The sequence below is a fragment of the Ursus americanus genome, chromosome 9 (assembly GCF_024610735.1).
Source record: "Ursus americanus isolate L20-20 chromosome 9, mUrsAme1.1.p, whole genome shotgun sequence".
Taxonomy (NCBI): Eukaryota; Metazoa; Chordata; class Mammalia; order Carnivora; family Ursidae; genus Ursus; species Ursus americanus.
In genome coordinates, this window is record NC_142135.1 from 73775646 (window position 1) to 73800962 (window position 25317).

The 25317-nt window shown below is 35.6% G+C and overlaps 1 protein-coding gene and 1 non-coding gene across 3 annotated transcripts in view; both read left to right on the forward strand.

The window, feature by feature from the left end:
* The window catches only part of ATP6V1H (ATPase H+ transporting V1 subunit H), a 121565-nt gene that overhangs the window by 45259 nt on the left and 50989 nt on the right, over positions 1–25317 (forward strand). For both annotated transcript variants that reach the window (XM_045789090.2, XM_087864879.1), the window contains 3 exons: positions 3307–3499; positions 17137–17315; positions 20369–20494. In XM_045789090.2, the coding sequence (XP_045645046.1) occupies positions 3307–3499; positions 17137–17315; positions 20369–20494 (498 nt within the window). The remainder of the gene's footprint in view (positions 1–3306; positions 3500–17136; positions 17316–20368; positions 20495–25317) is intronic.
* Positions 79–188, forward strand: LOC123786847 (U6 spliceosomal RNA). Its single transcript, XR_006778068.2, has one exon. It is a non-coding gene; the product is annotated as a U6 spliceosomal RNA (small nuclear RNA).

The following is a 25317-nucleotide window of genomic DNA, read 5'->3' on the forward strand; positions in this document are numbered from 1 at the left end:
TTTTTATTGTACAGAAATCTAAAGGTAGACTACAGACATGGTGTTTCCAGCCTTTTTACCTTCTTTAAAAATGATGCAGCGCTCACTTTGGCAGCACATATTCTAAAAATGGGATGATACAGAGAAAAATAGCATGGTCCCTGTGCAAGGATGACATGCAAATTTGTAGAAAATGATGCAATATTTTTGGCAATACAATAAAAAGGGTAATTATTTATTTCATTATTATATCATCTTCCTAGGTGATGCCATCATTCTCCAATTTTCTTATAATTTTAGTGTTTAATTTTTTTAGCATAGTTGGAAATTATGGATGTATAATGATGAAATAATATCTTGGTTAATAAAATAGTATAATTCTTCAAATTATGGATAATATAAAATCATTGAAACCCCATAGTATATCTTAGGTTTATGAATGGATCCAGTAGACCCGTATAGTAATTGCAAAATAAATTGAATTTCATTCTAGTACACAAAAAAGTGCTTTTTTTTTGTTCTTTGGAAGATCTGTAAAAGAAAATAAAAGTCATGAATCAGCAATTTCTATAAATAGTTAGAATTGCTCAGAAAATAAACTCAAATACTAAAATTTGATACAGTGGACCCTAATGGTATACTGAAGTTAACCAGATGCAGCTGTTCTAGTACAGGCACTTAGTATTTTGGAGGGCAGGAAGCAGTATTAACTGTTCAATTAGCAACAAGAGCAGGGACAAATATAGTCTAGAATACTCTGTGTTCAACCTATACATTTCGATATACTAATGACTGCTGATTAGATTAATAGTAATAAAAAAATAGAGACCTTTAGGTTGAGAGCAGGCATAAATAAAGGGTGTAGTATGTTAACTTGTTGATAGTATCACAATAAAAAAAACCCATTTAATCTTTTCATTTTTGAAGAAACAAAACATGTACTTTCTACTTGTCCATTTCTTTTGTTTAGGATTGAAAGTTTTGTTTCTTTCTTTTTGATATTTCTCAAATCACAAGGAGGAATCATGTGAGTAGGAAAAAACTCAAGTATAGCCTTTTTGAAGAGAATAGAACTGCTATTTTAAAAACTCCAGAACATTTTTAGCTATATAATTTTTTTTTGTTAAAAAGTCTGTTATGTGGAGGCACCTAGGTGGCTCAGTTGGATGAGTGTCTGACTCTTGATTTCAGCTCAGGTTGTGATCTCAGGGTCCTGAGATGGAACGGGGAATCTGCTTGAGATCCTCTCTCCCCCTCTCTTTCTGTCCATCCCCCAGCTTGTGCTATTTCTCTCTCTGTCTTTCTAAATAAACTAAATCTTAGGAAAAAGCCTTTTATGTGAATGATACAATTCTATTTTTGAATGTTTATATACCTATATAAACAAAAAATATACTTTGCATTGTCTTGCATATTGACTTCGCTAGAAATTCTGAAGGTTAGCATTGATTCATTAAATACTGGAGCAAAGGGGGTTTTTCTGGGATAATTGCCTCCACAGATTCAATTGGCATTGGAGTAAGTTGGAAGTATAAAGTAGTATACAATTAAAGTAGTATTTAAACGAAAGGTAAGATTTATTTTAAACATCAAAACATTACATTGTTGGGTGACGTTGTGTGATGAGGTGCAAGGTGCTCATGGGTTTGAAGAGCTAGCTGGAAGTATATCAGTCAGCCAGTAAATCGGCTGTTTTGTCTCCCTGTGCCCTTCATTGGCTTGTTGTTGTTGTTTTTTTTTAAACCTTAATTAAAAACAAAATAGAATACTAAATAATTTTTTGGCTCATGGACTTTACCCTTCTAATTTTGGATTTGACAGTTTGTATTTTTTGAGCTCTCTTCGTAATGTTGTACTATATATTATAGGGAATAATTTTAGGGAATACAAAGAAACATATGGTCCCTTTCCTTTAAAGAAATTATCATCTAGTTGGACAGTACTAAATAGCTAACAAAGGGGCGACTGGGTGGCTCAGTTGTTAAGTGTCTGCCTTTGGCCCAGGGCATGATACCCTCCCCAGTGTCCATCACCCAGTTACCTCATCCCCCCACCACCTTCCCCCTGGCAACCCTCAGTTTGTTTCCTAAGATTAAGAGTCTCTTATGGTTTGTCTTCCTCTTTGGTTTCGTTTTGTTTCATTTTCTTCCCCTATGATCCTCTGCCCTGTTTCTTAAATTCCACACATCAGTGAGATCATAGGGTAATTGTCTTTCTCTGATTGACTTATTTCACTTAGCATAATACCCTCTAGTTCCATCCATGTTGTTGCAGATGGCAAGATTTCATTTTCTTGATGGCTGTGTAATATTCCATTGTATATATACACCACATCTTTATCCATTCATCTGTTGGTAGATATCTGGGCTCTTTCCATAGTTTGGCTATTGTGGATGTTGCTGCAGGGTAGCTCTATTCATAGACTTTTTAAAGAGCAGTTTTATGTTTACAGAAAAATGAGAAGTCAGAATTCCCATATATACTTGTCCTCCTGTAGTTTTCCCATATTAATGTCTTACATTATTAGTATGGTACATTTCTTTCACTTGATGAGCCAGTATTGATATATTCTTATTAACTAAGGTCCATAAATACAGTAGGGTTCATTCTTTGTGTTGTGTTTTAAGTTCCCCATAACCCCTCTGGTCATTTTTTAGTGGTTTATCTTCCTTTTTATTTGAATGTAGGCATTCCCCAGGGAAATTTCCTTAGTCTTCTTCCTTGATGTAACCTCTTTCATTTCCATATGGCTTTCCCAGTTTCCTTATCAGTAAAATGGGAGGTTCGCCCAGAAGCTTCTGAGGTTTTAACCCCCAAAGTTAAAGATTGGCTGTGTCCAATTCAGACTCAAGACGGGTTTTTTCCAAATTCATCCCCTTTTCTCTGTGTGAGGTTCCTAAATATTTTTAAAGCTACAAATGATCCTCTTGATTATCCAGATTCAAAATCTTGATATACCTTCTGACTTCATTAAAGTGTACATCCATTTGTGTTAACAAGTCCTTTTGATTTTAGCTTTTTTATGTTTGTCTGTCTTACCATTTCTTCTGCCATATTGCAAGTCTGTGTTTCCCTTCTCATTGCTTCCCTGCAGCAGGTGCTGCTGAATGCTGAAGTCCTTTTGGAGAGAGACTTAAGTCAGGCTGGCTGGAAATGGCCCTCTATAAGTAGGGGCCTACCTTACTTGTTACTTGTGGCAGAAAAAAAAAACTGAGGACTTAATTCAGAGCGGTTGTTCCGTTAGAGCAAAAAGAGAATAATCAATTATTTTTTCTTTCTTACTGCACTGTTATAGTAAATATTTTCTTAATGTGTGTTCCTTTTCAGCATCATGGGAGTTTTGAGTAACAAGTGTGGCTTTCAACTCCAGTATCAAATGATTTTTTCAATATGGCTCCTGGCATTCAGTCCTCAAATGTGTGAACACCTGCGGCGCTATAATATCATTCCTGTCCTGTCCGATATCCTTCAAGAATCTGTCAAAGAGAAAGTGACAAGAATCATTCTTGCAGCATTCCGTGTAAGTGTTTTGTGGTGTTTTTTTTAATGGTGGTGGTGGTGGGGTGTGTGCGCGCGTGTGTGTGTGTATGTGTGGCATTTTTCCTGTGAAGTATATTTGAGGGCAGGTGGGAAAAAAATTGCGTGTTCTCCATGTAGTTATGGAACTATGGGGCCTTGGTGAACATAGAGTAAAATCTCACTAATTTATGTTGTGTTGTGGGGGAGTGGGATTGGGGAAAAACCATTTAAGTGGATAGAATATATGAGTTAAGAAAACTTATAGGAGATGTGATTATATGATGTTCACATAGAGGAGATCCCTTTTTGTTGCAGTGTGTTCCAAGACACTGTTATGGAAGTTTTTCTGTTAAGGGGCCCTTTTTTTAGTATAGAGTTGTATTTCAGATTATGAATCTGCTGATGAGCAGTGTATTTCCGAGGCAACTCCGAAGATCTATAATCATTTTGTTTAGTAAAGTTGTCCTATTAGGGTATTAGAATTTGGGTGATATTTAAGTCAGCTTCCTCCCTTGAACAGATGAGGAAGTTGAGGACAAGAAGGGGATCCAAGTTAGAATCGGAATCCTAGGTCTTCTGGCCGCCGGGCAGTTGTAACACAGAAATAAAGTATTGTTAATCGGTTGCCCAGACCCAGTGTATTTATTGTAGCAGTTGTGTGTTGATTATTTTGTTGGTCACCTTGGGATTTAATTGGGTTTCTGAGGGGTGACTTGGCTGACCTAGTGTTTTTTAAGGATGCTACCCAAGAGTAATAATAGTGGGCAGTTCAGAGAGTGCTTACTCTGTGCTATGCATTGTTCTAAGGTTTTCCATTTGTTAACTCATTTAATGCTTACCACTGCCCTATAACATGGTGATTATTGTTGTTATTGTTAGTATATTGGTATCATTAGTATTAGTATTGATCTTCTCATTTTACGAATGGGGATACTGAGACGGAGAAGGCACATTGCTGGTAGACATGCAAATCCAAATTACTGGCTTCAAAGTCTGCTTTTAACTATTATTTGCTCTTATGCTTTCTTTAAATAAACAACAGCAAATCAAAACTAAAAAGTAGTACAGATGTGTTGCAAAAATTTAAATGGCATAGACCTCACATTTGCCAAACATAGTCACTAAAATCTTTCAGATTTTTCTAAGCACATAGAGGTAAATATATAAATAGGTGTGTAATTTTGTTTTGTATTTACAAATAAAATGACATCATATTGTAAATACTGTTCCATAACTTTATTCTTAACAATATATAATGAATATGTGTTCGTTTTTATATTGTGGATCTTCAGTAATTTTTAAAATGTCTGCATTCTGTGGTGTTGATGTAAAGTGGTTTCTTTAACCAGTGTCCTATTGATGGGCATGTGGGGTGTTTCTAGTTTCTTCTACATGTCTGCCCACTTTCATGAATATTTCTGTTGGGATATAGTTCTACAGGTGGAATTGCTGAATCAACTAATAAACTTTAACAGTTTTAGTAGGTAACATCAAATCACCTTTCATTAAGATGCAAATTTGCATTTCCATCAGCAGCATATTGAGGATGCATGCTTTTCCTTTCTTCCACTGGCATTTCTTTTAATTGTTGCAAAAGATGAGCTGAAAAATGAAATCATTATTTTAAATTGGTATTCTGTTAATAATGAATGAAGCTGAGAATTGTTTAATATCTTTATCAGCTATTTCTATTCTTCCTATGAATTGCTTATTCATAGCATTTATCACCTTTAAAATTTTTAAAAATTTGATGTGTAGGAACTCTTTTCTAGGTGTTTGTAGTTAATAGTAATAGCAATAATAACTAATGTTTATTGAGAGCTTATTCGGTGTCAGGCACTGTTTTAATTGCTTTAAATGTGTTACTCATTTAATCTCCCGAGAACTCTGTGTCATGGGCGTTAGGCCACAAGAGGTTAAGTAATTTGTCAAAATAGCTAGGAAGTGGCAGAGCAGGAATTCAGTCTCAGGCAGTATGACTCATGCTCTTAACCATCATGCCAACCTGTCTTTGATGCTGAGAATAATAACTGTTGTAATTTATTGAGTGATTTTCATGCACTGCCTTATTTAATCTTCATGATCATCCAGTAGGTTCTACGATTATTTTTATTTTCTAGATGAGGAAACCAAGACTTGTAGATTGATTCCTCAGTTAGTAAGCAATCGGATTGGAATTTGGAGTTTTGGTGAGCGCTGTCTGGCTCCAAAGCCACCATCTTAACAGCTCTGTCATCTCCTTTGTTTCTTTTCTTGGTGCGTTTTCTCAGGAATCTTAAGAGTGGCATTAAAAGGGAGGGAAACTGTGAAAAGGAGAACTGAAGGTCCTGTGAAAAAAGAATTCAGATTCCTAACTTGAAAATACATTCTTTTTGATGTAGGAATTATTCTGTGGCCCTTGAGAAGTTTACTCTTAAGAAACAGGTAAATGTGGTACCTCCTGTGCCTCACCGTATTGGCTCTGCCATTAGGTTTTCTAGCAGACTGTCTTTGTGAATTGTCAAGGTGAATTTCAGTTTAGTCCAGGTAAGGTAACAATCAGTTCTTAAATCAGACTAGGTTGTATTACTGAGACTCTACCCTGAAGTATTTTAGTAGCTAAATTGAATGTACTTTTTTTTTTTCTACTTGAGTGTTTCATTATCCATATTCTTATTTATTTAGTAAAGATGAACAATTCTAGAATTAGGATCTTCCAACAGTCTCCTTTCATTGCTAGAGCTCAGTTTAATTCACAAAAACCAAGTTTTGAGTCCCTTCTGTATTTCAGCCATTATGCTAATCAGTAGGGAACACAAATGCCTAAGATATAGCTTGACACTGAAAGGCTTGTAGTTTAGTGAAGACAGAATATTTAAGTAAATAATGTTAGTTCAGTGGAGCATTAAGTAATGTACAAGAGGAAAAATAATATAAAAGAGGTGGAAGATAAGAATGGGGGTTTTAAGAAGCTTCGGAGAGGAGAAGGCTCCAAGAGATTTTTGGAAGGATGCCTAGGAGTGTTTTAGTACAAAGGTGGAGAGGTTGATAAATGTTAACAAATAAAGAAGTTGACCTCTGGAATTGTCAGTAATTTATTCTTGTAAGTTGATTATTGCCCCCTGCCTCTATCCTGAAGTGAATAGTAAGGGAATAAATGGAGCACATAAGTCTGGCTCTTGAAGATAAAATCCTGATTTGTGGCTATTTGGTTTCTGAAGGAACAGAAATACTCTGTAAAATGGAGTATTTACTTTGCTGATCTGTTTTATCCTTCCGGGCATTGAACTGGTGGGGCCAACACAAATCTTTCAGCCATCCTGTCACTGAGTCAGCCTAAGGTACGTTCAAGCTCTGGGGCATTACCCACTGAAGCCTAGTGCGTCTGAACAAGGTTCTGTCAGATCTGCTCGTGCTTCTTTATTGTATGCTGTGCCTACTCTGGTGGACATGAGGCAGAGCTGATTGCATTTTTAAACTCTATTCATTATGGTTGAATATGGATTATATCTTTTCAACTCAGTGTATTTATTTTCTGAAGGCTTAAAGCTCCTCCTATTTGATTTGCCTTTGTTTTGCGTTTCTCCCTTGTTTCTCCTCCTTTCTGTCCTGTGGTAGTTATAGGAGCCTTTATTTTATTAAAACTTCCTGTTCCAAATTAAGCACCTGTCATTTAGAAAATGAAAAAAAATTTGATCTTTTTCCTGTTTATAAAAATAATATGGTCTTATGGTTAGAAAAAGGTACTGTGGAAAAATATTAAGAAAGAAGTATAAAAAATAAACATAGTCTCACTCCCAGATATGGGAGCCTATTGATATTCTAATACCTGTAATTTATGATCTTTGTTCCCTTTCTACGTGGGGGATCAACTCTAGATGAATTGTAGTGGGCACTGAAACCTGAATGGTTAAGAGGGAGTCTCAATTATCATCTCTTCACAGTTTGGGCAGATCATGCTTGGTGTCAATTTCTACAAAGAGTGAGTGCACTCAGGTTGGTGGTAGTGTGTGCCCAGCATGCACAGTGAAGGTCATGTTCATTGGGTTCTTGGGCTGGCTACTGTGCCTTTGGCAAGTTGGCTTAGCTTCTCCATGCTTCAGGTTTATTCATGTGTCTGGTGAGAGTAATGTCATCTATCTTAAGTCTCTCATTGGGCTTTATGCTCATATGATAATGCCCTTTGAAAAAATAAATATGGGCTAAATGAATACTTGGCACATAGTAGGCCCTCAATAAGCATAAGTATTTTGACTGTATGAGTAGAAAGAGTATAGGGTAGTGGTATTTATTGATATTTTTATTGGATTCTTTATGGACTGAGTTAAATTCCTTTTTAAATTTTTGGCTGCTTTGCTTGGTTCCCATATTTAAAAGTATGATAATAAAATTCTATGACAGAATATCTGCTTGCAGCTACTTCTGCATTGAGAATGAACTTACCGCGAGTCTCCTACTTTGGTTTTCATGAGTATGTTAAAGTTACTGATATGTTAGAATTTTATTAAAATAACCCACTTAACAAAACTTACTGTGGAAAGCAAGACTACAAGGAGAGAGCCCCTATTTTCTGTTTGTGCACAGACTTTTTTCTAAATTGGAAACTGCTCCTAACTTGTCATGAAAACTCTTTTTAGAAAATGAGATATATTTGATAATTGCTAAATTGCTCGGAAAGTTAGTTACCCTTAGCTCAATGTCTTTGCAATTAGATTATCCTGGAAAGATGACTTGGATCATTGTTGTTGTTGTTGTTATTATTATTATTATTATTATTATTATTATTATTATTTTACTTGTATGACTTTCTTTTCTGGGAAATAGATCAACAGTGTCTAAGTAATTGCGAGTGAATATTATTTTTCAGTTTATATCTAATCTTTTTTTATGTTAGTTATATTTTTTAAGTTGAAATGTTTATTGTTCTAAATGTTGATGATTGTAAACATTTATCATGTTATTTTCTTCTGATAATTTGATAGTAAGGTAATTTGTTTTGCTTTATTTTTTATAATTTTTATTTTGTTATATTAGTCACCATACAGTACATCCCCAGTTTTTGATGCAATGTTCCATGATAGGTAATTTGTTTTTTTAAGGTAAGATGTAGGCGTGGGAGAGAGAGCTGGTATAAAAGTCAGGGTCTTATTTTAGCTCTTCTGTTGTTTTAAAGAATAGGTCTCTACACTTTTAACTTTTTTCCCTCAGTTTTCATAAATTTACACTTTTTAAAAAAATATTTTATCTATTTGACAGAAAGAGAACGAGTGGAGGGTAGGGCAGAGGGAGAGGGAGAAGCAGACTTCCCACTGAGCAGGGAGCCTGATGTGGGGCTCAGTCCTAGGACCCTGAGACCATGACCTGAGTCCAAGGCAGATGCTTAACCGACTGAGCCACCTAGGTGCCCCAATAAACTCAATTTTCTAATAAGTATTATTTAGATAATATAGCAAGTTCTGTGAGTTTCTTATAAGAAATCAGTTAGTAGCAATTTATAGTAATGAGTTGAGGTTTAATCTCTAAAGCTCAAGATAAGTTGCCTTAAATATGATATATATGGTCACTTTTCTGTCTGAGCTTCCCACAAACCCTGCTCAGTATTTTACTCCTGCCTAGTTCCTGTTCCCTCTTGTTGATTTTCATTTTAGATGATCATTATGTAAAATAAAAAGGTCATTGGAAGCAGGTATCTCTAATATTGCTATATCATAGAATAGAGGTGTTAGTTGATATTAGTTGAATCCTACCTTTGAGATCCTCCCTCTATCTCATACCTTTTCTTCTCCCATCCACTCTCCCTGTCTCTTTCATGGATTATCTATTCACCTATCAGATGTTTACTAAAAACCAATTATGTAACAGGCTATGTGTTAGTTACTGAGCAAATGGAAGAATGAGTGAGATAAGATGCTTTTTCTTAGGACTTTGTATTGTGTTTAAATGCTTGTCTTTAGGGGTGCTTGGGTGGCTCAGTTGGTTAAGTGGCTGCCTTTGGCTCAGGTCACGATCCCGGGGTCTTGGGATTGAGCGTTAGGCTTCCCTGCTCAGCAAGGACTATGCTTCTCACCTCTGCCCGCTGCGCGCGTGTGTTTATGTGTGCATATGCTCTCTCTCTCATATAAATAAATAAAATCTTAAAAAAAAATGCTTGTCTTTATGGAGTGACTTCATGAAGTCGCCATGAAGAAGGTTTACAATATAAAAAGCTCAAAAAGTCCCAGAGAACTATGGAGCCAGACTGAGGTTCTTAGGGTTTTTTTTTTTTTTTTAACCTGATTTGGGAGTTTTCTAGATTGATTATCTACTTTTTATGGAAATTTGAGAAGTACAATAGTGTAGCTCTTTTCTGATTTTACTTTCAGTATGGTGTATTAGAAAGAGTATAGGCTCACTTCAAGATTAGGTAAGGATTCAGTGAGATAGCAGGAACTGGGCAATAATAAATACACAATTTGTGCCTTTTCTCTCCAGAAAAGTAGAGAATGATAGCAGTTTACCTCTTTAAAACCCCTACCTCTGTAAATTGCATTCTTGCTTGGTGTTGAACATAGGCAAGGATCCAGTGCTGACCTGTTTGATTTAGAAGAGGAGGCATGAATATTTTACTAGTATTTAACAAGATATAAAAATTTTATTTAAACTTTATTTACAGTTTCAATTTTGTACCCACAGCACATGGAACTAATTATTAGGCTAATTTCTGGGCTTCTGTTGTCCAATTTGGAATTCAGATTATGTAAATAGACTCAATCTCTTGGCAGGAATATTAGTTTTTTAGACCGTGCTGTGCTAAATTTGGAATGGTACAATCATTAGGGGGCTATTCTAAGGGCTGAAAATCAAAAGAATGTCTTTGGACATCCATAACTTTAATGTGCACAACTGAGTTAAAATTAAGCCATTAGTAATGACATAGTAAAGCCATTTGACTTAGACCATCTATAGGTGAAAAATGATGTGTCCTTTTTTTCTTTATTATTCTCAGATTCCTATAACCGTTAAAGAAGATTCTCTCATGAGGTTGTTTAAGGATGGTCTAGTCATGTATTTTTTCCCACATCTTGAAACTCAGGAAGGAAATTTTTGTGCTGAAGACTTTAGGAAGCTCGCTGAGCTGCTGTGAGCTGAAAAAATTGCTAATTATTTTTTTGCATTTGGCTTGGTGGATTTTATTTTTGAAAATGTCAGTCTCACTTATTCATAGCAGGTGCTGGACTCCAGGTCTCTGGAAATGTTATTCTATTGGTTACATTGATTTGTCAATCTTTAGTTTCTAAAATAAATTAGTATGTTTTGAGCCTGTGATTGAGAAAGACATTGAAGATCATAGTTGTTGTCTAGAGTTTTACATCTCTTGTGAGTTTTATTTCTCTTTTTGGCTCTGCTTAGTCAAGAGCCTATGTAATATGTCAGATAATAAGATAAATTATATTTTTACAACTCAGTGGTTTTCAGCAGAAAGGCTTAGTTTGAAAGAAATACCACCAAATTGGACTTGGATTTTTATTGGCTATATTAGTCATAATGTTTAATTTACACCCACACACACGAACACATAGACATAGACCTGCACATACCCACATCTTCCTGTGCAGGCGGTTTATAGTCGTCACCCTTTCAGAGAGATTCACCCTAGTTTGAGTGTGTGGGTGCTGTTTTGCCTACTGGTTTGGCATGGAAGAATTGCTGTCAAGAAATTTTATTCCCAAGTCTGTACCTCATTCCTTGTTTCAGGGTTTTATCTATCTTGCTCATTAGGTACCAGGTTTGAGTGAGGTGTAGTGAGACTTGAGATAATTTTTAATATTGGGGTGAGTGTTTATACAGTGATACTTCGAGTGTGATATGCATGTCAGTGCAGTGCTGTGAACTGTTAGCAGCCTGTAGTGGGTAAGTATAGAAAGTAAAAGTAAACATAAGCTTACAGTAACTTGATGGTATAGTTGCATATCTGTCAAATTTAATAATATAAAATTTGAGCTTATATATTGCATGTGTTTTAAAATGCATTTTTCTAGAAAGTTATTTTTATTGTATTTTATAAAAGTATTTGTTCATGACTAATTGGAAGTTAAAAAACAAACACAACTGGTCTTCACCACAGATGGTTTGAGAAGCCCTGTTTTAACATATAATTTCACAAGGCTAGCAGTTCTGGTGAAAGAAAGCTGAATCGTCACGTGATTCCCCCATGGTTTTAGGCAAGTCAAGATTTCTGCACCGTTACTTGGACAAAGACAAAAATGATATATATACTTTTGATTTTGTTGAAGTGAAGATGCCATTGAGTTTTAGGGCCTTTAAAGAGTACACTGCTGCCGGATTATCTATGTTTGTTTTTGGCAAATTCAGTTTCTTAAGTACTTTTCATAATCCATTCAATCCTTTTCATTCTTTATAATGAAATGGAAAGATGAAATTAAAACATGTTTTAAAGGGAAAATGATAAGGCTCATTGACTGATTTGACATAGAGTTGAAGAAAAGGGGAGGATCAAGTATGACTAAGTTCTAGAGTACTATTATTTTGGAGAATTGAGAGGAGAGGTGGTTTTAGAAGAATATAATAGTGGTGTTCTATGTTAGTTACTGTATTGACTGTGTTGAGGTTAGAGTTGAAATCACTAGTTATGATAATACCTTAAATATGAAGTTTAATTCTCTAGCCAGCAAGTATGTATAAGTGAAAATAACAAAGTATCATATGAGCAAAAGAGTTTTGATATGTTTCTAAAGTTAGAAAAGAGAGTAGTAAGAAAAACAACTAGAAAAAGTAACAGAAAATTTACTAAAATGATAGGTAAAGTCTTAACAAAAGCAAAGGAAGAAGGGAAGAATATTATAAAGGGAGAGGTTATCAGAATTTAGGGTTCTGCATAGTATAAGGTCTTTAATTGAATTTCATTATGGTCAGGGAACATATTCTAATAAGTTTCAGTTCTTGGAAATTTGAGACTTGTTTTATGGCTCATCTTATGGTCTGTCATGGTGAATGAACCATGTGTGCTTTAAAAGAATGTGTATTTTCGCAGATGTATAGTGTTCTATAAAATATAAATTAAATCAGGGTGGTTGATAATGCTTTTTAGATCCTCAGTGATACTGAATTTTTGTTTAGTGGTTCTATCAATTGCCAAGACTGGGAACTGTTAAAATCTCCAGCTGTCATTTATGGATTTGTCTGTTTCTCCCTTCAGTTCTCCCAATCTTTGCTTTATGTATATTTTGAAGCTCTGTTATTAATGCATTCGTATATGTTACATTTTCCTGATGAACTGACCTTTGAATCTTTGTGAGATGTCCGTTATTATTGGTGGTGCTTTTTGCCTTGATACCTACTTTATTTGAAATTAATATAGACATGCCAGCTTGCTTATGCTTATGATTTTCAACCTATGTCTTATATTTAAAGTTTGTCCCTTTTAGACAACATATGCTTGGGTGTTGAATTTTTATACTAATAATCTCTGCCTCTTAACTGGAGTGTTCAGTCTATGGACATTTAAGATAATTATTGGTATAGTTGAATTAGGTCTAGCATTTTACTGTTTGTTTTCTGTTTGTCTTATCTGTTTTTTGTTTTTCCATTCTTGCTTTCTCTTGAGTTAATTGAATCCTTTTTAGAATTTCATTTTAATTTTTCTGTATACCTTTTAACTGTTCTTTGTAGTATTTTATTTCTTAGAGCTTATTTTGGTGTCACAATATATACATCCTTAGCTTTTCCCATTATAAGTGAATATTTTACTCTCTCATGTAAAACGTAAGAGTTTGTAATCACACAGGTCTCTTCCCTCTTTTTTACTCTATAGCTGTCATGTAAGTATATGTAAAAAACCCTATAATACAGTGTTTTAACTTTTCTTTCAAACAGTCCTATTTGTATTATGGAAGTGAAGAGGGAAAAATTGTCTTTTATATTTATTCAGCTGTTTACCATATCTGCAGATCTTTCTTTCCTGAAGATTCATTTTTCCATTTGACGGTGTCATTCTCTGCCATCTGCAGAATTTTCTTTAGAAAATCAGTCTGTAGTAGCTCATGGGCCAAATGTGGCCCACCACTGGTTTTTATAAATACAGCTTTGTTGGAACACTGCTGTGCTTACTTGTTTTTTGTATTTTGTCTGCCTGCTTTTGCACTGTAATGGCAGAATGGAAGAGCTATGATAGAGACCTCAACACCTAAAATAGTTACTATTTGGCCCTTGTTAGAAAGTTTGCCCACCCATGCTTTTAACGTGTCTTCTAACACAGGTCTGCTGGTGACAACTTATCTTAATTTCAGTGTCTAAAAATTAATTATTTACCTTTATTTTTTAAAAATTGAGATATAATTGACATAACATTTTATTAGTTTCAGGTGTACAACATAATGATTTGACAATTGTGTATATTGTCAAGTGATTGCCACAGTAAGTCTAATTAAAAATTACATCCATCACCACACACAGTTACAAGTTGTTTTTTCTCGTGATGAGAACTTTTAAGATCTACTTTCTTAGTACCTTTCAGATATATATATAGAGTATTATTAACTATAGTCATCAATCCCCAGGACTTATTTTATTTTTTTAAAGATTTTATTTATTTATTTGATAGAGAACGTGCACGAATGAGTGCACAAGCAGGGGGAGTGGCAGGCGGGGGTGGGGTGGGGTGGGGGAGAAGCAGGCTCCCTGCGGAGCAGAGAGGCTGACATGGGGTTTGAGTGGAAGGCAGACACCCAACTGACTGAGCCAGGCTCAGGAGTTATTTATTTTATAACTGGAAATTTGTGCCTTTTGATCCCCTTCACTTATTTTGCCCCCCCCCCCCCCGCATCTGGCAACCACCAACCTGTTCTCTAGATCTATGAGGTTTTTTTTTTTAATTTTAGTTTTTTTTAAGCTTCCACATACAAGTGAGATCTTACAGTTTTTGTCTTTCTTTTGACATTTCACTTAGCATAATGCCCTGAAAGTCTATTTGTGTTGTCACAAATGGCAGTATTTCCTTTTTTTTTTAATGGCTGGATAATATTCCATTATGTATAAATACTTATATACTCCATTTTCTTTATCCACTCATCCTTTGATAGGCACTTAGATTATTCCCATTGGCTATTGTGAGTAATGCTGTAATAAACATGGGAATGCAGATAATCTCTTTATACTCTGTTTTCATTTCCTTTGGATAAATACCTAGAAGTAGAATGGCTGGAACATATGGTAGTTCTATTTTTAATTTTTTGAGGAAACTTCATAGTGTTTTCCATAGTGACTGTACCAGTTTGCATTCTAAACAGGCACAAGTGTGTACTTTTCTCCATAACCTTGACAACACCCGTTATCTTTTGTTTTTTGATTATAGCCATCCTAACATATGTGAGGTGATATTTCATTGTGGTTTTGATTTGTATTTCTCAGATGACTAGTGATATTCTTATGTACCTGTTGGTCATCATATGTCTTCTTTGAAAAAATGTCTATTCAGATATTTTGCCCATTTTTAAATCATTTTGTTGTTGTTATTGAGTTGTATGAGTTCTTCATATATTTTGGATATTAATCCCTTATCAGATACACGCTTTGCAAATATTTTCTCCCATCCCATAGGATACCTTTTCATTTTGTTTATTGTTTTTGTTTTTGCTGGTTAGAAGCTTTTTTTTTTTTTTAAAGATTTTATTTATTTATTTGACAGAGATAGAGACAGCCAGCGAGAGAGGGAACACAAGCAGGGGGAGTGGGAGAGGAAGAAGCAGGCTCATAGCGGAGGAGCCTGATGTGGGGCTCGATCCCACAACGCCGGGATCACGCCCTGAGCCAAAGGCAGACGCTTAACGACTGCACCACCCAGGCGCCCCTGGTTAGAAGCTTTTAAATGTAGTGGATGTAGGAGACTGTGCAGAAGCTTTTTAAAAGTTTGATGTTGCCCCACTTGTTGATTTTTGCTTTTGTTGTCTGTGCTTTGGTGTCGTATATAAAAGATTGTTGCCAAGAGTGAGGTCAAGGAGCTTTTTCCCTATGTTTTCGTTTAGGAATTTGACAGCTTCACATCTTAAGGTTAAGTCTTTAATCCATTTTGAGTTAATTTTTGCAAGTAGTGTAAAATAGGACTCTGATTTCATTTTTCTGCATGTGGTTATCCAGTTTTCCTAATGCTGTTGAAAAGGCTGTCCTTTTCACATTGAGTATTCTTGGCTCACTTGTCAAATATTAGCTGGCTGTATATGTGGGGCTTTATATATGGGCTTTCTATTCTGTTCATTTAGTCTGTGTGTCTATTTTATGCTATGCCATACTGTTTTGGTTAATATAGCTTTGTAGTTTAGTTAAATCAGGAAGTATCATGCTTCCAACTTTGTTGTTGTTTCTCAAGACTGTTTTGGCTATTAAGGGTGTGGTTCCGTACAGATTTTAGGCTTGTTTTTTCTACTCTTGTGAAAAATGCCATTGGAATTTTGGTAGGGATTGATCTCACTAATTTCCATATGCTAAGTTAAATCTCTTTCTGTATTTCTTTAGTATAATTATTAGGAATATAATTTGCTTACAAAAATAAATATACAAATTTCATGTTTTGGCATAGTTGACTTGGAATTGTTATTATAGGATTTTTTTTGGTGTGGTTGAAGGGAGGCATTTGACAGGTCTTCTTTACCATCTTGGTGAAGGTAGCTTTCTTGAGAGCTTGTTTTTGTCCCTAACATAGTCTTTGGTTAGAAATACTTGTCAATTCAATAAACAGTTTATTGGTATAAATACAGTTGTACAATGTAGGGGTTTGGGTGCTGACCCCCTGTGTTGTCGAAAATCCATGTATGACTTTGGACTCCCCCCCCCCAAACTTAATTATGAATAGCCTACTGTTGACTGGAAGCCTTACTGACAAAATAAATGGCCGGATAATACATATTTTGTATGTTATATGTATTATATACTGTATTCTTACAATAAAGTAAGCTAGAAAAAAACAAAATGGTAAGAAAATCATAAGGAAGAGAAAACGCATTTCCAGTACTATACTGTAATTATTGAAAAAATCCTCGTATAAGTGGACCTGCACAGGACAAACCCATGTTGTTTAGGGTCAAGTGTATTTAGGATTCCTTTGCTCTTTTTGTAAGTACTCTTACAAATAGAAAAATCACAGAAGAAACCTAGGGCATTTTTCAGGGTGTCACAAAACTTCTCTGATAATTGTTCAAGCGAGAGAGTTTTTTATTACTGCCCTTTGTGCCTTTGTAGGTTGATTAGAAGGGAAAAAAGTGACTGACTGAGACTCTCTAGTAGAGATACTTGAAGAAACGTTCTGTCTTCCTAAGTACTCTAGGTGGCTAATAAATGAGCCGAGTGTTCACTGGGAACTCTCAGGAGCTCAGGAACAGGGCTGTGAGAAAGGCTTTGATGGATTTAATTGTAAACATGTTTAGTGTTTTGAGGCTTGTGCGGGTCATTTAGAACGTTTAGTTAAGCCAGGAAGTAAGCAAGCAATCAGAAGTATGCTCCTGTTATGGGACAAGTGCACAGGAAAGAAGTAAGGATCTGTAATAGTCATTGCGTAAAGGGGGTAGTTAACTTGAGAATAAAGGAGGAGAGAGGGTGCAGGAGAAAGTTCAGGGGTCTGAGAATATCACATGTAAGAAATCACACATTTTTTTCATGTCTTTAACTCAGAACTTTCTAGAAAAATCAACTGAAAGAGAAACTCGCCAAGAATATGCTCTGGCTATGATTCAATGCAAAGTTCTGAAACAGTTGGAGAACTTGGAACAGCAGAAGTATGATGATGAAGATATCAGTGAAGATATAAAATTTCTTTTGGAAAAACTTGGTGAGAGTGTCCAAGATCTTAGGTATGTAATTTTTTAAAATTCTCACAGGCTGGATATATTGGGCCTCGTTTGACTTTCCTAGTATTTTAAGAAAGTCTAAATTTGTTACTAACCATAAACTCAAAAGATTTCACTAAGACATTATGTCTTCTGTTAAGAATGGGGGATATGGGGGAGAAAATCACAACAGAACTGGCTCATCACTGTGGTAACAGTTGGTTATAGCTATGTGTTATCTCTTCTCTTTTGGGTAGATTCTCACCATTCTCTTATCTGAAATCTGACTGGTTATACTCCCACAGGATGTTGGTGTCACCCTAGAACCCCTCAAGTATCTCCCCCTGGTTTAGAATCTTTTTATTTTTATTTTATTTTTTTTAAAGATTTTTTATTTATTTATTTGACAGAGATAGCTAACGAGAGAGGGAACACAAGCAGGGGGAGTGGGAGAGGAAGAAGCAGGCTCCCAGCAGAGGAGCCCGATGTGGGACTCGATCCTGGAACTCTGGGATCACGCCCTGAGCCGAAGGCAGACGCCTAACGACTGCGCTACCGAGGCGTCCCTAGAATCTTTTTAAACAGTACTGGTTGTTAATTTGTGGAGGAGGTTTGGCCATAAATGGAAAGAGTATTTTTTTTTTTCTTGCTTTTGTGAAGTTCCTATTGGTTATCAGTTATTTTAATTTTTTAGGCAGAGAGAGGGCACATGGCGGGTGTTGTGAGAGGGTGTGTGGGTGTGTGTGGGGGTGTGTGGGAGGGGTGGGTCAGTGGGAGGGGCCAATGGAGAGGGAGAGAGAGAACCTCAAGCAGGCTCCATGCCCAGCATGAGCCCAATGTGGCACTTGATCTCATGACCCTGAGATCATAACTTGAGTGGAAATCAAGAGTTGGACGCCTAACTGACTGAACCACCCAGGTGCCCCTATTTATTTTTTGTATTAAAAATTATCCAAATGAGGGGCTCCTGAGTGACTCAGTCGCTAAGCGTCTGCCTTTGGCTCAGGTCATGATCCCAGTGTTCTGGGATCGAGCCCCGCATCGGGCTTCCTGCTCAGCGGGAAGCCTGCTTCTCCCTTTCTCACTCCCCCTGCTTGTGTTCCCTCTCTCGCTGCCTCTTTCTCTGTCAAATAAATAAATAAAATCTTAAAAAAAAATTATGCAAATGAGGTACAATGCAGTAAGAAAAGAAAGAATCCTTACGTAATTCAGAAGGGACTTCATGCCTCTTCCACATACTTGTCCCCAGCCTCATTTCCTGTGTTTGCTTCCAAAAAAAACCTAGCCCTGCTCCTCCAGCATGTGTGTGCATGCACACACACATAAACATACACACAAATGGGGTTCTGTATATTCTTCTGGACCTTGTTCTTTTTTATTTCATAACGTATTGGTGGTCCTTCCCATTAACCCATGTATTCTTTGTTTTTAAACTATTGATACATCTTTAAAAGAGAATTACTATCTAGAAGTAGATCTTTCTGTGTAGGTGGTTTGGGTTTGGGAGCCAGGCTGAACCCAGTTTGAATTGTTCGGTTACTTTCTCCACGTGTGGCCATGACAAGCTTCTTGACTTCTTCATCTCAGTTTTCCTTTTGGTAAAATAGCAATAAAAATTCAAACCTTGTAGGATTTGTTGTGAGTTTTCAAGTGTCCAGCAAGTGCCTTCAGTGTATTATGTGTTCCAGAAAAGTATTTATCAGATAATTCAGTGCAGCTCATAACCCCAATGCCCAAATGCTTTTATGGAGAGGGATGTATGACTCACATCAGTGGTTTGTAATGGAGTTTTGTGGAGGGAGGCAAATGATTTTTGTCTTTCTATAATTTTAAATATGAACAAGTTGATTGTAATAAAGTAGTCCAGCCAGCAGTAGACTTGCAGTTTTTATAAATTCTGTTTTATTAAATTCATTTAAAAAATTTATTTTCAATTCTCCAGTAATAATGATTTAAGATCTCTTTTAAAAATAAATAAGATTAGTGATACTTAGCTTTCTAAATTATTTAATCCATGTTAGCAGATTATTACTTATTGATTTTTCATGTTGAATTTGGTAATTTGAGAAGTGCTATTTACATTAAAGCTAATAGGCTGATGGGAGCGGGTGAAAGAGCTTTGTCTCTGTTTTTGCTGTTACAGGTTTAGGATATTAGGGTTAAATGATATTAGCTTACTTACACAGACTGGCCTTACATTAAAGTAAATTACTACTTTATTCAACAGGACACTCTGTTCAACTTAACTGGTAAAATCCTGGTTATTCTGAATTACCAACCAGTATTGAAATGGCTAATTCTTTTTTTAAGTTTTCACTTGAAAGAATGTCCAAGCATGTCCTGTCACAGTGTTTGTCCAGTGGCTAACAACATTAAATATTTTTTATATTATGAAACTTTGAATAATTAAGTTACTTGATACATAGTGAATGATTTTTGAATTAAATTACATTGCAGTTTGCTATTTGCACAGAGGTTTTTGTTTTTAATCTGTAATGTGTTAATTTAGTGAATTACCTCTGTAGTGTATGTAATCACATTATGCAATATTATATCCTTATGTGTATTTTTATTTGTATAATGTAGTATAGTGGTTTATGACATTTATAGTATTAGAATGTGCTATTTTATTTTATATTTAGGCAACATACTTTTATATAAATTTACATTAATGTATCTAGTGGGCTGGCAAATACAGTATTTTAAGTGGCATGGTAGAAACTGCTAGATCATCAGATATTTTGCTGGTATACATTTATTTATTAGGATAAAGATTGGAAAGCAGGCGCTCCTTTTAATATCTCATGATGAGCAATCACCTTGACAGGAGTATTGGACATTAGGACCTTGAATAAATTTCACATGATTTATTAAAGATTATTTAAGCTGTTTAAACTTTAGTGGTAGTTTGTTAACGTACAAAGTTTTGTCAGTTTTCACAGTTAAGTCATCAGTGAAGATTTTTGTTTTTTTTTCAACTGAGGTATAAGTTACATGGTAAAAATGTTTTATTTTGCTTAATTTTCGAGTAACTCTTAGATTCTCCTAAACTTTAAATTCTTTAAAAATTTTTATAGCTCATTTGATGAATACAGTTCAGAACTTAAATCTGGAAGATTGGAGTGGAGTCCTGTGCACAAATCTGAGAAATTTTGGAGAGAAAATGCTGTGAGGTTAAATGAGAAGAATTATGAGCTCTTAAAGTAAGTTTTAAATTCCAGTTTACACTGTTAATACCTGTTGTTCCACATCCTTGCCAACATGTTTTTGTCACTCTTTAAAAAATCTTAGCCATCTTATGATTTTAATTTGTATTTTCTTGCTTCCTTATGTGGTTGGATACGGTGTCATATTCTTATTGGTCATTTGGATGTCTATTTTTCCGGAATTGCCTGTTCAGGCATTTAAAAAATTTTTTTAGGTGTGCCTGGGTGGCTCAGTCGGTTAAGTGTCTGCCTTTGGCTCAGGGCATGATCCCAGCATCCTGGGATGGAGTCCTGCATCGGGCTACCTGCTCAGTGGAGAGCCGGCTTCCCCTCTCCCCTGTTCGTTCTTTCCTCTCACTATCTCTGTCTCTCTCTCAAATAAATAAATAAAATCTTAAGAAATTGTGTTTTAAAAAAAGATTTTATTTGTTTATTTGAAAGAGAGAGTGAGAGAGTGAGAGAGAGAGAGATAGTGCTACTTTGAGGGGTGGGGGAGAGGAGCAGAGGAGGAGGGAGAAAGAAGGGGAAAGAATCTTAAGCATGCTCCACACTGAGCTTGGAGCCCAGTGCAGGGCTCCATCTCAAGACCCTGAGATCATGACCTGAGCCAAAACCAAGAGTCAGACACTTAACTGATTGAGCCACCCAGGCACCCCTAGGACCTTTCAAAATAAGCATGCTCTCCTCTGGAATTGAAATAAAAACTTGAAAAAAATAAGAAAAAAATTCTTTTACTGTCATTTTAATGAGGTATCTAGGAGGAGGAGAAGAGGTATATACACATGTCCAATGAGCAGTTTTAGGCAGACCTATCACTGTTGTTTATACTTACTTTCCATGTATTACCAAAAAGGATACATTATGCTTGTTTAAACATTTGGCAAACGAAAGTGAGTGGTTGATAGATGTTGGCAGTACTGATGGAGAATAATAGATAGGGGGAAAAGTGGATTATATCTTCAGCATTGTTGTGCTACTTTGAGTTTTTAACAGCAACAAAATGAGTTTGAATAATGCCTTTTAAATCTAATTTTTGAAAAACTTGAATATAACGGAGGGGAGTTTTTTTAAACAAATTATTACTAAAGCATTACATGTTATTTTTATTATGATACACTTAAAGAGCCTTTTGAAGAGCACATTGTTTGGGTTTTAAATTTTATGGTTCGTTAGGTCTTAGATTTTATGGTTCCTTCAAATTACTCTTTACCTTCTTATGAGCCTTTGTGATGTTTCTAAATAACCAGAAGCAATGACATGTAGCACTTTAGTTTTAGAGAAATTTAAAGTCATTGTTCTCCGTTTCCATTCTTTTTTTTTTTTTTAAGATTTTATTTATTTCTTTATTTTAGAGAAAGAGAGAGTGAGTATATATGTGGGGTGGGGGGAAGGAACAGAGGAAGAGGGACAAGCAGACTCCATGTTGATTGTAGAGCCTGACTGTGGGGCTTGATCTCATGACCCTGAGATCATGACCTGAGCTGAAATCAAGAATCAGACACTTAACTGACTGAGCCACTGAGGCACCTCCTTAGTTTCCCATTCTTATAAGTTATCTGTATGGGGGTGATTGGCAAGGAGGGGCGTGCTAGTGCCGCCCTTCAAACTAGCTGATAAAATAGATACAGAAGAAATCTTTATTCTGTTATTTAAAAAGCACAGTGAATACTAGCCTTCTTATTATGTGTGGAGAACTGTACTTACACCAGGCTTTGACCTGTTTTTCCAGGTAATTCCAAACTTAGCAAGTTTGCAATGTAAATTCATTTTTCCTCTATCAGTATTAGTATGATAGCATACAGAAAGTACTTTGCAATCTTGTATGTTATAATTTTGAAATAAGTACGTATTTTGAATAAGGAAATACTCTGAAATATAAGAAACCATGCAGATGATAATTAAAAGAAAAGTAAAAGCTGAGGGCGCAAACAAGTTTTTAAAACAGAGGAAAAACATTATGAAAGAGAACAAGAGCAAATTTGTGGAGTGATCAATCAGAATAATAATATAAATTCTATTTTGGATTTAAACAGACACTTTCCAAGATTACATTTCTAGCAAATGTTAGAGTCAGAATTCACATTTGGTCTAACTCCAAAGCTGGATGTGTTGCTGTCTTGATCCCATTGGAGTGTCTGACAGAATCTCAGCTTGTGGTTAATGTGGTAATTGAGGTTTGGCTTTTGATTGATGAATCTATTGTTGACTTAACAACTGTATTTAGAGATGAGATGGAGGAAGTTCTTTCTTTGCTTACCACAAAATCTCTTTTTTTGAACCTATTCTTTTGAAAATATTCATTGATGACTTGAATATAGAAATAGAAAGCATTTATATATAGAAACAGTTGATTTACAGATAATAATACAAAAATATTTTCATTGTTGATGAACATATTCAGTGGGCTAAATGGCCCTGAGGGATAGGCATTAAAATCATTTCTGTATTTTCTGGATTTGATTAGAAATTCTCTGTAATTCCTTGTACCATTTTTTCGAGTGTAAGACTATATTTTTCAAATGTTAATGGAGATCTTATTAAAATGCATATTCTAATTCAGTAGGTCCAGGGTTGGGTATGTGATTCAGCATTTCTAAGCTGATACTGATGCTGCAGGTTTGCAGACCATATTTTGAGTATCAAGGGTCTCAACCATATGGAGAATAGCTCAGGTCACTGAATGTGGTTTAAGGCAGGCATTGGAAAACTTTTTCTGTAAGGCCCAGAAAGTAAACAGTGGAGGCTTTGTGAGGCATTCGGTCTCTGTCACAACTACTGAACTCAGTACTGTAGTGCTAAGGCAACTGTGGACAGTCTGTATACTAATGAGTGTGATGGTGTTCCAATAAAATTTATGTATCAGGGCCGCCTGGGTGGCTCAGTCCCTAAGCATCTGCCTTTCTTTGGCTCGGGTCATGATCCCAGAGTCCTGGGATCGAGCCCCATGTCGGGCTTCCTGCTCACTGGAGAGCCTGCTTCTCCCTCTTCTCCCGACTCGTGTGCTCTCTCTCGCTATCTCTGTTTCTCTCTCAAATAAGTAAGATCTTAAAAAAAAACCCTTTGTGTACAAAAACAGGAAGCTGCTGGGTTTGGACTTCAGCTGTAATTTGCTGGCTTATGGTTTAAGGTATTCAGAACAAATATTCTGTTATGCTTTTAAGGAAACTCATGTTAATATTTTCTTATTTCCTAAAATGATATTTTAATAAAATTTCAAAGTAACAAAAATAGCATCAAAGTACTTTAATCTTTTGAAATTATTAAAATGTTTCAGTTGAATTAAATTTGCAAGTTGGCCTTTTAAAAAGAGCAAGTTTGAAGTTAAAAAAAATAAATGTATGGGAGATTGAATATTGTCTTGCTTTTTCTTTGTGGGTTTTCATGTGCTTGAGTTGAATGAACTGCCATCATGGTGCAGTTGTGCTTAGTGTGGACTAGAGGCAACAGGTAGTGATTCAAATATGTTTCAACATTTGTTGTGTCTGTAGGCAGATTATGTAACTTCTCTGGGTCTCCTTTCCTCATTTATGAGTTCTTTTTGTGAGGTATATATTTACATCGAGTTTGGGACATGTATGTGTCTAAGAAATCCTCATCTTTTCTATTATTTGGAAATGCAGATATCTCAGTTAGTCTGGAAGATAAAGGACATGTAATTACTTCCTAATGAGATAATTCCCTGATTGACAGTGAGGTTTTTTGTTAATGTTTCCGGTTGTTTATAGAGTTAGATATTTGACATGCTGAGATGATAGAAAAAGGCAGAGAAATGTTGAGCCACACTTTTAGGAGACGTTACCAAATAAATGAGCTGCAGAAACTAAAGTATACAAGCTTCATAGACTTGTACAGATTTTGAACAAAGTAAAGTTTTATTACTTTATTTTAAGTATTTTAATTATTTAAGTATTTGTTTTAATGCAAATGATATGAGCAAATATCATTGTTATTCAAGTTGTTTTCTAGTATAGATCTTAAGAAATAAGATTTATATTTTGTAATTGAATAATTTGTAAGCAAATAGACAAATGGTTTCAAAACTTTATGTTCGATATTTTAAACTTAAATTTTAAACTTTAAATTCGCAATTCTATAGTTTGGCTATTGTGGACATTGGGGTGCAGGTGCCCCTTCGGATCAATACATTTGTATCTTTGGGGTAAATACCTAGTAGTGCAGTTGCTGGGTCATAGGATAGCTCTGTTTTTAACTTCTTGAGGAACCTCCATACTGTTTCCCAGAGTGTCTGTACCAGCTTGCATTCTCAACAACAGTGTAAGAGGGTTCCCCTTTCTCCACATCCTCGCCAACATTTGTTGTTTTCTGTTTTGTTAATTTTTGCCCTTCTAATTGGTGTAAGGTGGTATCTCATTGTGGTTTTGATTTGTATTTCCCTGATGCCAAGTGATATCCATCTACAGATGAATGGATAAAGAAAATGTGGTATATATATGCAATGAAATGTTACTCAACTGTCAGAAAGGATGAATACTTATCATTTACATCGACGTGGCTGGAACTGGAGGGTATTATGCTGAGCAAAATAAGTCAGTCAGAGAAAGACAATTATCATATGGTTTCACTCAAAATTATAATATAGTTTCATATATGTGGAATATAAGAAACAGCCCAGAGGATCATAGGGGAAGGGAGGGAAAACTGAATGGGAAGTCATCAGAAACGGAGACAAACCATGAGAGACTCTTAACTATAGGAGACAAACTGAGGGTTGCTGGAGGGGAGGTGTGTGGAGGGATGGATAATTGGGTGATGGACATTAAGGAGGGCATATGATGTGATGGTCACTGGGTATTATGCGC